A 17564-nucleotide genomic window follows, 5' to 3' on the forward strand; every position below is an offset into this window, starting at 1 on the left:
CCGACAATATTATATAATTTATCAAACTGAATAATTTAATGGTTATACATGGACAACCAAATGAATCCAGAGATTCTGTTTCAGCAAGGACTTGGTGACAGTTGGGAGGAAATCCTAAAAATTTCTGGACAAACTTCATCATCCAGATCCATACAAAACTTCATGGGCTCTCCCTTTGCCAGGCTCCACGTCTCCCCCAAGAATCATGAAAATCGACTCAGTATTTTTTGCTTCAGAAAGAAAAAACAACAAATGCTATTGAAAACATGAATTCCTTGGTGAAGGCAATTATATTTAAAAAAGAATAACAAAAAGCAAAACCTTGGAAAAGCTTTCAAGATCCAATCCCTGAAGTCCTCATTATAGCAAGCATAATCTGGGCCTTTTAGTAAATATAGAAACTGAAATTGTATTCTGGAATTGTGTTTTTACTGTTACTGGTGAAGTCTGCTTATCCCTTGTAGAATACAAATGAAAGGTGTCCTGTGGAGTTTTCAATCAGTCAAACATTTTGTTCGTGTTCCATTTTAGTAACCAAAGCACATCTTTGAAACCTAAATAATGTTTTGAATGTGTTTCCTTCCTTCCTTCCTTATAAAACATTTGCCAATACATGCATCATTTTGATTGGACGTCTTAGACTTGCTACTTCACCAGAATAAAACCAATCCAAACCACAGATTGTATGTAAAAGATGGATGTAGCCTCCGAGTCTGGAAAGTGAAGCCAACGCACAAGTGCCTTAAATCTGCATTGTTTCTGATGGTCAGCAGGGGGTGACTCCTTTGTTTGCAAAAGGAAATCTGATCGTACTGACGTCTACAAGAAAGTAGCCACGTTTTAATTATATTTTTTACACATTACAAATTCCCTCAATTTTGCAAAAAGTTTTACTTATTTAAGGTGCTTTTTTTTAAAAATCTTTTATGCACTTGATTGGGCATGTACACACCTTTTTTGAATACACTCTGGCATAGCAAACATTTAACTCACTTAACTGATCAGCTCTTATCACGACATTCATTGTGTTGATCGTTGGACAGCATGAAACATGGCCGATATCAGCTAATATGAAACAATGTCTACAAATTCCTCCATTTAAAACTATTCCTGAAGCCTTCTCTCCATTTTTCTCTGGCAGATGGCCAAAGATTATTTTGGTTGTTTTTTTCTTCTTCAGGGTTTTTTAGTGGTTGGTAAACAGCTAGTTTTGGCAACTTCTTCTATTCGGTTTATGACAGCCTTGTGTGACATATATAGCGCCACCTTTTGACCACAGTATGCAGCCTAGTTTAATCGCTCCAAAGCTGATAATAGAAACAAGCCCAATGAGCATTTTTTTTAACAATTTTTCAAAAGTTCATTTTAAATTTTACTTAACAGACATATGGAAACATGTCTTTTGACCCTATTTCTCAACTGATTTGTTATCAGTTAAAGATTTATTTTCTCATTTACTAGCTTCAAGTCACCTTCAATACAGCATTGTTTATGGTTGCATTTCGAGTTAATTAAAATATAAAGCTGGGTATGTGTTAGGGTGGAGCTGTACAGTATTTTAAAAAACCAACATGATAACAAAATCTTTAAAACTATAGTTCACAAACTAATGTGTGACATTACCGTGGATACATCCATCTTTTTATACAGTCTGTGGTCAAAACTTAAAAACATAAAAAATGCAACCTTGGCCCTTAATTCTCTGTACTTTTAGTGCGTGGATAAACATGTACATCAGTGCTTTTCTGTAATTATTTCATTATGTGCTTGTACATGTAATATTCCAAAGACAAAAGCAACATCAACATATCTGAAGCTTCAGTCCAAGCTGCTCCTTCAGTCTGCTCTTGTTTTCTAAATAGAGATCCATTATTTTTATATTGACATTGAAAATGCTCCTATAACACTCACTATGTTGCTATGAATACAGTGCCAGTTTCATATACATCAGTATTGTATTTTCACATACAGTATGCAGCCATTGAACACAGCAATAAATTATTTGAAAAGGCTTCAGAAGTCTGTGCATTTTCTAATTGAGCAGTGTTTCTGCAGGTTCTCCTACACAGTGTCACTAATCAATTCTCATTTGCCTCCTATATGTGGCTTCTGCACGTGACATATAATAAAAAAAAAGAAAAAAACAGATATGGTTGAGACAAGAATAAAACACATCTCAGAATGTGTTTTCTTCCCATGAGACAAATACTATGTGTTGAGAAGTGCACTGAAATCTCTGGCAGTTGCTTTGCAAGGTGGTGACAACACAGTGAAATGGCAATATACAAAACCTAGTATTTGACAGGGTAAAATGCACCTTTATATGACAAGAGGGGAACGTACTGTTGAGTAACCATTTATATTTGAAGGATAGGTTCAGATTTGTTCGTCTGTCTTTTAACAATATTTAAATGCTGTTAAAAACTCCTGATCTGCTCAGACCAGCCATTAAGTTGTCGCTTTCTACCGTGGTAAAACTTTAGAGGTGTGTTCAGATGGAGCAAATGTTAGACGTGGTTATTTATGGTTATTATTTATGAAGTCAAAGAAAAGACGCAAGTTGGTGCAATTATATGCAGAATTTTCGGTGAGTGGTGCGAACGGCATGACGAATTTTCAGAGTAAGTTGATATGTCAGTTTGAAGTTGACCAAACAGTTTGAAAAAATCCCTCAGCCAGCGTTTGATGCACCAGAGACATAAAATATTGTGTTCTGAGGAAAATTTAATTGCATCAAATGTCATTCATGCCTGCTTCAATTAACGGTGTTGAAGCATATAAACCAAGCTGTATTGTGTCTTCCGAAGGTTGTGGTGTAGGTTGTGTTACACATGGTTGCAACTGTTAAAAAACACTTGAACAAGAAATAAGTAAAACCAGTTGCCTTGTCCTCCTGTGACATGAAAATGTAGAGAGGTATTCAGGAGTTGTTTTCAATGGGGCAAGTTGTAATTACTCTTGCATGTCAGCTATTATCAGCTGTGTTTCATGCTCTCTGGACATGAAAAAAACTAGAGATGCAGAAACAACTGATCAGTCATGTAAAGGTAAATGTTTGGTTTGTCAAAACATGTTCAAAAAGGTGTTTCCATCTTCTATGAAGCATTACCTCTTTAATGAAAAAGTCAAACTACCTCAAGTGACTACAAAATTTAAGTTTTTCCAATTTTCCTATTTCCATCAACCTTTTCTAATTAAATACTTGAAAATGCACATAAAATTATGTTACAGAAACATGGCCATTGACCAGTTAGTAATTCAGAAATAAAAGAATACAACCAGCCAAATCAGACTGATAAGTCTAAAATCAGCTTTCACTAAACTCGATTATCATCCTCCATTGGTTGGAGTCACTGAGATCCATCATAGACACGAGGAGGATCTGAACCGATCCTTTAACTAAATTACTTCAGTGCATCAATGGAATAAGATTACATCAATAAATGCAGTAGAAATGCAAAAGCTGGAAAGTAACCTCATGTTTTATGGATGTAGAAAAGTTAAGATCTCCTGTTTGACGTGGAGTCAACTAACAAACACTTAAAGTAAACTGCCAGTGGTTGTTTGTAGGCTCATGTACCAGAAAGCTTAATTAAATCAAGTGCTCCTGTGACTGTTCAAATAAATGAAACCATTCGAATCTCTGTTTTGCCCACGTCAAACGTGACCGCGGGGCAAAGAGAAGTTTCCGATCTTTTGCTTCGCTGCTTCTTCTCCCATCATCACCGTTAGCCTAGCACCACCAGCGTTGTTAAGGCAAAATTAAACAGTTAGGGCATTTCACTTTGCCTCCTGATCTCTCAGCTCATCCAATCCTGTCTTGTCTGTTGCGACACAAACACGTGGCTGCTTGCAGTACAGAAGTATAAAACATAATAAACACTTGTCTTAGTAACATGTTGCACACTGACAAGAAAAACTTAGAAATCATATAAAATGTAGATATCAAATAAAAATCAGCTAATTGATAGCTAGTGCTCGCACCTATGTTCAGAGTCTTCAGTGTGAGATCATCCTGCAAGTCCAGAACAAGGGTCAGTTTTGCGATTGAAATCATGAAACCACTGTCACTGTTCAGTCTTGTTTTGCTGCTGCTAATCAACTGCTTTGAATTCAGATGCTCCTCGTAGTTTTCAGGACGCTTCATCATGGAAACGTTCTGACTGCAATAAGCTGAGAGACGAAGACGAGCTTCTCCAAATTGCACGGGTGTCCTTTGTCCCCGTCATCATCACAACTACACAGACGATCCACCAAACTCCATGAGGAGGCTATACGTTAGTCTCAAGGCCATTCATGTCAATGGTGCAGTGTTCTTTGCTCTTCTTTAGGTGCCTCGGAGGAACCGGAGGCTTCTTTCTGTCTGAAAGTGGCCGAACGCCTTCCTCCAGCTGCATGAGTCGGGCCACGTCGGGAGGGACGAGCTCATGTTTGACCCCTGAGGAAGGAGGCCGGTAGTTGCCGTTCTTGTTGTGGCAGTTCATCAGAGGTGGGGTGCTCATTGCCGTTTTGGTCTCACAGATCAAAGGCACCTATGGGCAGACAAGATATTTAGAGATTTAAAAAAAGATTCAGGGGCCAGTACTTTAGATTTTTATGCTGCTCTCCCATGACTATATGTGCTTACATATTGTTTGGTAAACATTTCTTCCTTTTTCTAAAGGTCTACTCTTATGGAGTGTATAGAAAGAGCTCTGACATTATAAGAAACAAGCAGCATGTGGTTTTCAGCCTCAGGAAGTATTGACAACACACTGGGGCCTGTGATCGATCAGTCTGATCATTGCTAAGTTTTTACATCTTGTTTTGCCGACACTTCTGAGACAGAATCCATAATTGTAACTCACCCCATCTCCCTCTTTGATGAAGTCCTTCCTGCAGATGTGTGCCATGATGCCTGTGGCCAAAGCATCCCCCATTACATTCACCATGGTGCGGAACCTGTCTCTGTAGCACAGGAGGACATTTGAGGGTGGATTTTAGACGAATGAAGCTAAATTTCTGCTCTTCTATGAGTAGTTTGGATCTTTGAGAACACTTACAAAGCCCAGTCTACTGCAATGATGAGTGTGATGTCATCAGTCGGCAACCCTACGGAAGTTAGCACTATTACCATGGTGACCAGTCCAGCCTGTGGTATACCTGCTGCACCGATGCTGGCTGCGGTGGCTGTGATGCTGGTTGATAAACAAATACAAGATTTGATCATTTAATAACAACTGCAGAGAAAAATGAGCCTGACCAATGCAGTGGTGGCATCATTTTAACCCCACTTTGGGCTTTTGTCTCAAGAACAAGTCAGTTTCAGTCTCACAGAAGCCACCACTTCTGCAGTTCTCTCCCATGTTCTTGCTGAACTCCAGCCTTTCATTTTTCTCTCAGTTCTGTGCTTCAGTTTTAATGCTGCAGGCAGTACTTTCCTATGCTTAAATCCCCTACGTAAGATCTTAAAATGTCAGACTTTGGTAGTGTCATAAAACAATTCTATGGCAGACAGCATTTCACCCCAAAAGAACCAACCTCACATGACCACATGTAACCAAGGGGAAATGACACCAACAGACAAATAGAATTAATGAAAAAGAAGAAGAAAATAGCAGTAGTGCAAACTTTTAACTAAAGTTGAAAGAATCTTTTAGTCTCCTTGATGTGAACCAAGATGCAAGAAGTTATTTTAAAAAATATTTAAAAATCACTATAATTTTAACTAATTAATAATTAAGGTGGTAACCTTGGAAGCAATATAAATGAATGCATTTTTTTATAATGAATTATTATATATTATTTATTTTGGACCGATGCTGAGTTTGCATGCCAGTAGTAACTGTATAAAAAAACATATATATACATATTAAATAATACATTTTTACCTAAACAGCATTTCAAGTAGGTTTTGTAGCCCTAAGACATATCTGAATGTTGGATACAAGCTGTGGATGTATTATCAGCTCACTTGATTAATTATTACTCACCTGGGGTATAATTTTTTCAAGTTTGTAATTTCAGTGTATGCTTCGGTATTGTGTGGCCCACTGCACATGTGCATTTGTGGTTCCCTCACTTACCACACACACGTGTTCTTGCTGAACCCATAGACTTCAAATTATGATGGCATCATGAAAATAAAATCTATGTCTCTAGAGTGAAAAAATGATTGAGCATTTAATTTTAATAAATTATGAGAAATCGTAATAGAGCAAAAATCTGTTTGCTACGTAGTTTTACAGATGTCCATTATTTAAAGGTGGACTTTGGGGAGAATAATGTTTGAGGCTGCAAGAGATTTTTTTCTGCAGCAAGACTGAGTCCAGCTCTTTTGAAGAGCCCATATTTTGCTTTTTGTGTTTTTCCTTTCCCTTCAGTGTGTTTAGTGCCTTTACAAGATCTATAACTCATTAGCATTAGGCCATACTAGCAGATAGACACGCTCTGAAACAAAAAGCAGCTTCTTTTCAGTCCACCATTATGTCCTTGCAAGAGCCACTTCTGCTGTAGGCAGATTGCTATAATCAAGGCTCTACAGTATCGTACCTAACCAGCATTAATGCAGGTAAACATATTCAAGTAGACATCAAATATATAATTAGAAAACCTAATGTGTGTACAGTATGGGCTATCAATACATCTGTATTCAAACCAAAACAATAAAAAGTCTGAAAAACATTGCAGCTGTTCAGTAATTTGATTCTGGGAGTACCTGAAAGATACTTGAATAACCAAACCATATCTATAAAAATGCTACTCACTGCTTCAGTGTAAGTGCACTAGGATGGCCCATTTTTTCTTTATTTGTAATGGGCTTGTGTGAAATACCTAGGGGTCGATTTTCTGTGCATGTACTGAAGGGGTCCTCCAAGCAGAATAGAAAGTAGGCAGTTGTGCTACTGTGTGCATCTGCAAAGGAGAATAACCAGGCCCTATAAAATTTGTTCCCTCATCTGTTCTAGATCTATGAAAAGAAACTGAGAAATCCATATTAAGGCAGACTAATTAGTGAAGTGACATTAAATTAGGTAGTTGTGCCTATAAAAAAAGTTTTCTCTTCTTATATCTTCTGAACATTGAATCATGGTCAAGATCATCTGATCTCAGTGAATGTCTCATTTGACTAGTATAAAAACACCTCCATCTGGAAGGTCCAGTCACTGGTGAATCAGTACTCCTGGCTATAACCACAACGCAAAGACAAAAGAACACTCTAAGCACTCCAAGCAAAAGGCTTAAGTCATGGGACGGATACAAGAAAATGTCCAAGTCCCTGAATATCTCTTGGAGTACAGATAAATCCATTATTAAGAAATGGAAGGAACGTGGCACATGCGTCAGTCTGCCTGGAGCAGACCGTCCTCAAAGACCCGAAAGAGACTAGTGAGTGAGATCACCAAGACCTATATGACTCCTCTGAAGGAGCTACAAGCTTCAAGATGGAAGAGGCTGCGCATACACCAACTGTTACCCAGGCTCTTCGCTATTGAAAGCTTTATGGGAGAAAGTGGCAAAGAGAAAGCCACTGATGAAAAAAGCTCTTATTAAATCTCCACTAGAGTTCACCAGAAGACATGTGACACTTGAGTCAATTGGAAGAAGATTCTCTTGTTCTGATGAGACCAAAAATTTGCTTTTTGGATATCAAACTAGACATTTTTTTTTTTTTTTTGTAGACAGCTAAAAGCGCACATCATCACAGGGCTAGAAGGCTTGTAAATCCTGGAGGACAACCTGATGCAATCTGCAAGAGAACTGCGACTTTGGCAGATGATTTGTTTTCCAGCAAGATAATGTAACAGATCTTACAGCCAAAGCCACACAGAAATGGTTTAAAGACAGCAAGAGGCCATGTTCAGGAGTAGCCCAGTCAGAGCCCAGATCTCAATCTCAAATGAGAATTTGTGGCAGGACTTGAAAAGCACTGCTCACTCACTAAAATCGCAGTGTCCAGATGTGCAAGGCTGATTCACATAAATCCACACATGCTCAACGCTTAAATTACAGCCAAAGGTACATCTGCTAAACACTGATTTGAAGGGGGTGAACACTCATACAATCACTTATTTTGTATGTTTTATATTCATAAATAATTGCCATTACTTTGTAGAAATCTGTTTTTGCTTTACATGAAAGTGCCGCTTTTGAAAATTCTTGCCAAAAAAAAAGCCTAATTAAATTGATCATGTGCAATGGAAAAGTTCAAAGGTGGTAAATGAGAAGCACCCACCATTTTAATGAGGACTGCTTGATTTGTCTACAAACTAAAACTTCTCATATCATCAGAATAATGTGAAAGATGTTAATAAACATAGTGGCTGTAAGTGGGAAGTAATTAAAATGGATCCACATATTGGCCTCTGGCAGTGCATCAGGTGTGATGGATTCTTAATGAATCTCAAATGTAATTTAAACATGCTTTATTCTCGATGTTCTCGCTGACTTTATTGAGCTGCCCGACTTTCCCTGTGGGTGGTTTCGATGAACTCCTGCTTCAAATACTGGTCATGTTGTGTTGAACAGGCACACTTCAGATTGAATTAACAAAGTATGTTCTTGCTTTAATTTGTTCTTGAGATGGAATCTAAAGGTGAGGCTTGCTGATGCTCACAATCGAATAAACTAGTGATGTCTCCATGGCAACTGTCCAGCTTCATACTGAGAAGCATCCTGTGTGATGTGAAATGAGCAAACTGCCTGTTGGTCCATCTGATCTCTGGTGCAGATCCAGAGGTTGAGGATGGGATGATCCAGCACTCATCACAGAGAGAGGGTGAGCTGGGGGTTGGGGTTAGAGATCCAACGGTGGCGTGACTGGGATACGGTGCATTATCGAGGCCACATGGCTCTTTGCAGAGAGAGATTAGCGGATATTTTCAATCTACAGTTACTATATGGCATTATATAGAAAAACACACAGTGGCAAATATAGCCGAGGTTGACAAATGCTGAGGAAAGCAGTGTGTGTCAGCAGCAATATTCCAGTCAATAAGAACACAGTATCAAAAGGTCTCATTACATAACAGAGCAGACTGAATATGAGACCATAGTTTTTCTGGAAATGGGGTTTGGAAAAGTGGTCTTTTATTTGAGGTCTAACATCAACTCTTTATGGAATTTTCGCTTATTCAGCTGAACCAAATGGAAAAGTTTATAACTGAAGAAGTGTGAGGCTAAAATGCAAGTGAGAGGCTTCATTTGAAAGTAACATCTTGTATTTTCTGGATATGTGCTTCTTTAATGTGTTGATAAAACACAGTCAAATACGCATCCATTTACACGTGGCTCAAGAAATAGTTTTTGTTCTCATCTTTAATATTGTAACTCATAATTAAACAACAGTTACAACGACGTGTTTAATGACCTTCAAGCCTAGCTATATGGGAACTCGGGACTTTTTAGTTTGTGATGTCACTGGTGTTCCTGAACCTCTCAAAAGTGGTTCTAAATGGCCGAACTGTACCAACTGTTTATACTCACCCTTGTGACACTGGATAACAAAGTAAAACATTTTGATGACAGCAGCACCTTTTACTATCATTCAGATATTGTTTAGCTGGGTTTTCCTTGTTGCTGATTACACTGTCGGCGTTCAGCTGCATAGAAGGAGAGACTTAGCCCTGTACACATTGGACACATTCCAGTATCCGTACTACCATGGCATAAACTATGCCAGAAAAAGTCTTAGTACGTCGAAGCATGCAAGCCAGCATGCTTTTCTGACCATTCTGACCCACAGTCATCTGCACAGTTACATCACAGTGTCTCACACGAGTATAAATCAACTTGAGCTGCTCCGAGCGCACAGACAATGGTGGATATATGAGAGAGGTCCAATATTATGACAAAGTTGTATGCCAACATACCATACATACTGTATGGAACAGTATATCCTTTGTAAGGAAGCTGTAGTGCACACGTAAAGTAGAAAGAAAAAGTATGTGATTTTGAACGCAGTCATTCAAACAGCTCGCCTCAAATGCAACCAAACTGCTCATTTTTTACTCTTGCTGGAAAGGAAGAATGACTGGCTACAGTTCTGATCTATCCATTGTCTGCTATTTCTGTAAGCGATGTTTGTTTTATGCTATTTTCATGTTTCACTTCTAGAAATGGCTTTAATGATGAGTATAACGTCATCATGGTCGTCTTATATCCAGGCCAACACAGTATTTCGGAAATGATTTCCAAATGTTATGTTTTCATAAAAGCTTTTTATATGCTCTTGAAAAGTGTCAGAAACAAATTATTCTTCATTAGTATTTATGCCTATAGCAGACTCCATCAGAGCCTGATTGGAGATTTATTGTACTAGAGTAGTGTTGTTGGACTCTTCCTTGAAGTGCTAAAACATTAACAAGTTTTTCTTTCTAATCCATGTTATGACTAATAATCAATAATAAATACAACCTGTACTTAATGCCTTTGTCCACTACCAGATTCAGTCCTTGGTTTGGTCTGAAATGTTTTTTAACTCCACTACAGTGACAAAAATCATTTCTAGCAGTGCTTTAAGTAACACATTAATGTCTTCTCATATGCAATGATTTCAGTATTGGGTTAACAATTTTAGTAAACCATAATTTCAAAAAATAAAATAAAAAACATTAAAATCAGAAAAAATTACACCATTTATCAGAGTAAGAAACTTTAAAAACAGAGAATTTATCTGTGATTATCTGTTCTTTTGGTAAATACATTCAGTTTAACATTGGGGTATTTCTATAAAACTATTCAATTCTTTTCTATTCTGTAAAAAACTATAAAAGCTCTTTGAAAGATGGAACCCATTAAGGACTCAGCTGCAATCAACAGCCATGTGACAAACTTTCTGGGAGTTTTTGGCTGAACTGCAGGCTGTGTTTATACAGAGCAGATAGGAGACAAGTATGGAAACAAATTAAAAATGTATTAATGCCTGTGGGCTCTAATGTGTTACGTGCTGATTGCAGTTTTTTCAGTTTTTGTAAGATAAATAATCAAAGAAATTGTGTCAAAATTCTTTCTTTTAATGGTTTATGACAGCATAACTTTCTATTGCAGTGGAAAAAATTAGCCCATAGTGAGTGAAAATGTAGTGAGACCAGAAAACTGCTTGGGGTTAGAGGGTTTAAAAAAAGATTCCAATTTATGAGGCTTTTGTTGGATTGGATTTCTTCATGAATCTCAGGACCTTCTTAGTAACTTTTCCCTCTGCTGCACCTGATTAAAGCTCTGATACTGTGAAATTTTAAAAATATAACGAAATATATTTCATAGATGCTCATTTAACTATCAAAATAGCTTAAAACTAAGCAATATCAGATCCACCATGATGCCTTAATTATCTCGTAATGTGTTGGTGCTATTCAGTGTAAAAGATTCCTCATTGTTGATATCATTGTTTTAAAATCCTGATGACATCTTAACCATGTTAAAGAGCTTATAAAGCACAGATGGCAAACAGCACGGCCCTCTGACCTGATGGTGATGATCTGGCCAAAATCCAGTTCATAATTATTAACTTGTGCGATGAAAATTGCCGCCACAGCCTCATAGAGAGCGGTGCCGTCCATGTTGATGGTGGCGCCCACTGGTAACACGAAACGGATGATGCGGCGGTCGATGTGGTTGTTCTCCAAAAGGCACTTGAAAGTTATAGGCAAAGTGGCAGAGCTGAGGAAGACAGAACAAGGCAGAGTCATCGGATAGAACAGCAGTTACATAACCATCTCCTAATTTCTCCCCGGCATGCATGTAAACAAGTGGAATCTGTTTATGATTTGTTTTAGTGAATGAAACTGCTGAACAAGCATAAATGGTAATAATGTTTTACAAGATATTCAGCATGCAGTAGATGTTTTTCACTGATCTGAGCAAACACATGCATTATTGATAGAGAATCACTGCAGCAGCCATTAAATTTCACATTGAAAGACAGTGATTGGCAGCGATGTTACATCACAATCTGTCTTTTACAGTTACAAGAACAGGGATTGATTTCACATGAACAAAATGTAAATTTTAATGGGCCATGCCAGTGTTTTTGTGTGTTTTAATCCGTTTATGCATTGCCGAGGAGCATTTTCCAAAGCACACTGCTGTGTTTTCAGTTTAGCGCTGTCCCTCCTTCCAGGCAACTACTTGTTTTCATTCATTTCCATGTGGGCTCAAAATGAAACCAGTCACAAATCTACAACAGTAAACACAACGTCTGCTAATGTAGCGGGGCTGAGAGCATGCAAAAACACTGACATGGGCATTTCCATTCAAAGTACAGTCTATTCATAAAATACTATGCTATCTATCTGCTTGCACACATGTACACCGAGTGGAAGAGGTGCCTGTCTAAACAAACCTTCCTTTACATTCCCATCTCTTCCCACACACAACAGATGCTTTCTGATCTCCTAACATCCCTTTAAGGCTTTTCATGGTAATATTCCAGTAAAAGGAGACAACAGAATATGTGGGTAAGACTCAGGGATGCCTAACTGTGATCCACAAATGAGGAACCCATTGATCTTTTGTCTTTATAACACTAGAATGTAAACAAAATATTAACAGTTCAGTCTATAGTAACTTTCTTTACCTGGAGGAGGTTGCCAGGGCGATGAGGAGGGCTTGCAGGATTCCCCGTATGTAAACGATGGGGCTCTTTTTGGTGATGAAGAAGTACATGGCAGGCAGTATGAACAAGCCATGCAACACCAGACCAAACACCACGGTGACGGCGTAGAAACCGAGCTTCTTCCCCATGGCAGACGGGTCGCTCATCTCCAGAATCTTACCAGCCACCAGGAAAACAATGCCGAATGGAAAGTACCTGGCAGGATGAGGACAGTCAGAGCTCAGAGTCAGCCAAGGTGGCTGTCAAATAAATTCACTGTGAGATGCGCACACTACAGCTACAAAGGATTCACAGCGGACCTTTACAGACTCTACCTTTTCAAAGTACAGCAATTTATTCCTGAAATATTCATTAAATTCTGTGCTGATGCAGTGTCTTAGAAGTAAAACTTTGCTATTACATATGACCTACTCCACAGTTATCTGATATTAATAATAGTAAAACATTGTATCTAACTGTCAGGAGAATTTAAATGAAACATATTAAGTGTAGGACAAAAAAAGATGTGTAGTATTGTCAGAGGTTGGCAGCACAGGCTGTGTTACACACGACTACTAAACAGAGCAGAAATAGTAGAGGAAAAAAAATGTAGATAAGTTGTCAGGAACTGTTTTCAGTCGGGAAAGTAGTAATTATTTTCTAATATCAGCTGATACAGGCCATAATTCATGCTAAGATCAAGACAACAGCAGAAGCAAAAACAACTGATCAGTCATGTAAGTAAGATTTTTACTGTCAGAATTTATTCAGAAAAGGTGTTTCCATCTCCTCTGAAGCTCATTCACTCCTTTACAAAATAGTTACCAAAAACCTAACGTGACCATAAAAACTATTTTTTGCAAAATGCGGAATGCTTTTTTTTTTGTATTTTGACATTTCCATTAACTTTTTTGAATGTGATACTTAATAATGGGAGTAAAACACATTATGGGTGACCTAACAGCGCTGGCTGTTGCATTAACCGCGGTTCAGTTCCATCTCATGCTTATTTGCTTCATGTCTCTTTCTGTCTGCTTTCACCTTTTCTGTCTGTCTTTCACTGTCTCTATCAAAAAAGGCGAACAGCTCCCTCAAAAACATTACGGAAACATGGCAAATTGAAGCATGTAAGGGCAGGGTGTAACAGCAAATTGCTGGAATTTAATAGTGGAAAGAACATAGTGTATATGCCCACAACATAGGAGAACAAGAGAACAAGAGCTGAAATAGTGATGGAGTTAGTGAGTGGGTAAATAAGACTTTTTTTTTTTTTTTTTTTTTTTAAAAAGCATTTTTAAAAACCTCTTCTGTTTTTCTGTGTGCTGGGAACACAACTTGTGTCTGCAGACTCAGATATGTATATATATGTATATCTACATGTACGTTAAGAGTTTTCTAACATGTTAACATCTCTTGTATCCAGAATGATGAGGCTTCTGTGCTTAATATGTGCAGCAGGCTACATTTCAAAAACACTAACATGGGAATATTTCACATTAAAATACAAGCTAGGTTGAGTCAAATAGTCCGTCGTGCGTAGAAAGGTGTCTGAGTAAACTGACTTGGAAGTATCCAACTTACATCCATGAGACAGCTTACCAAATTGTCTAGATGCTATGGAATGTGAGCTTGAGGACACATCAGTACATCCACTATGGAAAAATGGAGAAAATGCCATCCCACTACTAACTTTATTAGGGGTGCAATTTGCATTTTCTAATTTTCTAATATCCACTGAGAGGTGTGCGCTGCAGACCAACAGCAGCAATGTATGTAAACTAACTAAACTTTTTTTATGCTAAAATTCATGTTTGAAGGGGGCGTCAGTGCTCTGGAACACAGATGTAATCTCCCACTGCCTGTATAGCAAATTAAATGTAGTCTAGGTTAGTTACATTTGTGTTATTAGACATTTCTCTCCGTAGTTACATGCATTATGTTGGTTAGCCAAACTCAAAAGATGTCTCAAAGAGTGGTATGTAGTAAAAAGTTTTTGAAATGCAATGATGATTCTAACTTTAAACTGCATTCATTTAATGTTATTTTTTGCAAACTGCGTAAAAGTTAATGAATTCTTAAGTAATTTTATGTATAATCAGTAATGACATTGTGGCAGCGAGTTGCGTATATATTTATAATCCTCTACAGTATCCTCAAGTAAGAAAGTATGAAAAAAATTATTACCATATAACAATGGCAACAATTCTTAGGACAGCCTCATTCAGACTCTGGCAGAAATTCACCAAGGCGCTGCCATTTGGCCCCATCCTTCCCAACATAATACCTGTGAAAACAAATAGCTTAAACTTCAACATGATTGAGTTTATTATTAAATTCAACATTTGAGGTCAAACGGTGCTGATACGAAGCGTAATAAAGCCTATTTGTACCCATAGTGGCTGAGAAAATAACAATCCCAAGGACGTTCATTCCATCACTTGTTCCTTCTCGAGTTCGAATGAACACATCTGGAGGTGGCGTCAGGTCAAGAGCAAAGTTCTGGATATCTGTTCCATTATCGTCCTGGATGCCGTAAATGAGCGCTCTCCGTGTGGTGGACTCTGATCGGGCCTGACTCACCGTTGGCTTGGGTTTTACAATGTACTCGCTGTTCGTTCGATACTGTTTCCAGTGAATAGAAAGAGAAGCACAATGAGACCTATCATTTAAATTCTGTAACTAAATAAACCCTTTGTCATTTTAAGTACAGTTTGTGATATCAAACGTCTCACCTGCTGAAATGTGGCCTGCACCAGATTGGATGGGAACATGTTGCTGCAAGGCAAACATACACACTTATTAACACACAGTCTGTTCGCCTTTAAAAGGCTGCAGATAGATAGATAGCAGATAATGTTTTCTTAAATTCTAGCATTCTTTTAACATCGGGGAAAAGTATTTTTTTCTCAACATTTGGCATCTCTACCAAAGAATGGACATCTTTAAACAACCAAGTATGACTACACTGGAAATCATAATGGGCAGATGGAAAGTAGGACGATTTTATCTCGATATCATTGGGCATTGCCATTGAGAAAATGTTATGTTATGTGTCCTGTGCTGCTCTCTGAACAACGTTGATATCCGTGTAGAGTTTCTCTCGATAATACTGAAAGCAGCATGTTCCATCTGTCCTGTACAACTGAAAACAAGATTCTTGGATTAAAAAGGACCGGCTTCCATCTTAGCTAGTGTCTGACGAACTTGAGCGGTGGCCTACTGGAACCAATTAGGATGCTGCTCTGTCAATAGATCAAAGCCTTGGTGCTGCCGACCCGATCTCAAACCAGCTTCCATCAGATGATTCCTCACCCTTCGAGCAGACATTCTCTCACAATTTCACCAGCAGTCTCTGTAGCTTATTGCAAACCATTTTGCAGATGGTCAACTTGGATGTATCCGATCCTGATCTCTGGTGGTGACACATGGTCTGTAGTCATGTGAGAGATAGTTTGCTGTACTATGCTGTCGTAAACTGTTTTTTATGCTACAAATGACGAAGTTGTGGAAATTGCCTGGTAATGGACCTGGATGACATGCCAGCATCCACGCCAAAATCCTGTTCTGGTCTTTCTCTTGCCATCTGTGGGACTGTCTCATTTGAATAAAGCTGCACATTAAGTTGGCCTTTTATAGTCACTGGTCACACAGTTGTCTGGTCACACTATCTGAATATTTTCCTTTAGAGTCACACCAAACTATGAGTGTGGATTAACTCAGTGTTCAAGAATCTGTCACCTATTGAATAGTTCAAAAACTTGTTGTGCACAATTGGCTAAATTTAACCCTTTGAAAACTAGGACAATAGAAAAAACAGGTTTTAAACTTTTTCTCTAAGACAGAAAAGAAGATAATTTGTTTATATGCTTCTCTTGGTAAAAACATTTCAACCTCAGTTGACTTCCTGTCAGTTTACTGTGTTTATATCTGTATGCTGGGATTTGTCTCCCATATTTATCTTCTATCAGATGCTGAGAAGTCATCTGTTTTAGAGATTCACGTTTTATAAAGTGAGTCATAGTTAGCAGGTTCCAATGAAAACATTTCAGTGATTTGCACAAGTAAACATATGCAGAGCAGAAGGCTGCAATAGAACAGTGAAAGCATATCCAAAAAAGGAGGTGGCAGGAGGCAGTTATTCACGTTTATGCTAAAACAAACAATAAAAACAAGTCTATTATATTCTGGCAGCAGTGTGAAAACTCCCCTCCTCTGATACGCTCCACTGACGTGTACTTTCCCGTCTAAACAAACAAATTCATGCTTAAAACAATTTACTCCTTGCTGGTTCGCTTCACTGCAGCTGCTAAAGTTGTGCAATACAGAAATGGGAGCATAAGTTCACATCATGTCCATAGTGATTTGGAATAATCCGTTGTTGCATTTTCAGTGAAATTTGGTTTATTTTACTGTGCCCAAAACCTCACCCTAACCTTATCCACATGACGGTCTTTGGCCAACCTAAACTTTAATCCCATGCAATTATGGGGTTGCTTTCCAAAATGTCATTTTAAACACAAACTTGTGCACGCTTTTCAACAGATACCATGCTGTGTGGAGAGAGACTGGATGCAACCAGTTTGATAGGTCAGATCAGGTTTGACATTAGAGGCCAGTTTATCACTACTCTCTACTGCACAGATTACAAACTAAAAAAGTAACTGCTCATCGAGTAGGGGTGGCCAACTCGGTGCCAGCGGGCGCCTGGTTGCCTGCAGAGACCACGTGAGTTGCCTGCAACACGTCCTAAAAATAACACTAGTCACCATGAAATTCCTTATAAAAAATTATAGTTGCTGTTCTTTTTAAATCAAAAATACTTACATCAATGCAGATTTTAAATTACAATATTTATTATAATTTTTTTTAAAACAAAAACGTCTTCGGTGTAAATGAACTTTGACCTTGTCCGAGTCAAAGTTCACTGCGCATGTCAAACCACACGTCACTGCTGAAGCGTCCGGAAGCAGACGCTTATGGAAGCTGATGT

General features: G+C 38.2%; 1 protein-coding gene across 1 annotated transcript in view; it reads right to left on the reverse strand.

Moving 5' to 3' along the window:
* Nucleotides 1-262: 262 nt before the first annotated feature.
* slc1a7b (solute carrier family 1 member 7b) overlaps nt 263-17564 on the reverse strand; it is a 53344-nt gene continuing 36042 nt past the window's right edge. Inside the window, exons 4-11 of the mRNA XM_023281682.3 lie at nt 15307-15349; nt 14965-15196; nt 14759-14858; nt 12557-12790; nt 11446-11640; nt 5043-5177; nt 4848-4947; nt 263-4532 (exon numbers count right to left, since the gene is read on the reverse strand). Coding sequence (XP_023137450.1) covers nt 4272-4532; nt 4848-4947; nt 5043-5177; nt 11446-11640; nt 12557-12790; nt 14759-14858; nt 14965-15196; nt 15307-15349 — 1300 coding nt within the window. The 3' untranslated portion in view covers nt 263-4271. The remainder of the gene's footprint in view (nt 4533-4847; nt 4948-5042; nt 5178-11445; nt 11641-12556; nt 12791-14758; nt 14859-14964; nt 15197-15306; nt 15350-17564) is intronic.

This window comes from Amphiprion ocellaris, chromosome 2 (assembly GCF_022539595.1).
Source record: "Amphiprion ocellaris isolate individual 3 ecotype Okinawa chromosome 2, ASM2253959v1, whole genome shotgun sequence".
Classification (NCBI taxonomy): domain Eukaryota; kingdom Metazoa; phylum Chordata; class Actinopteri; family Pomacentridae; genus Amphiprion; species Amphiprion ocellaris.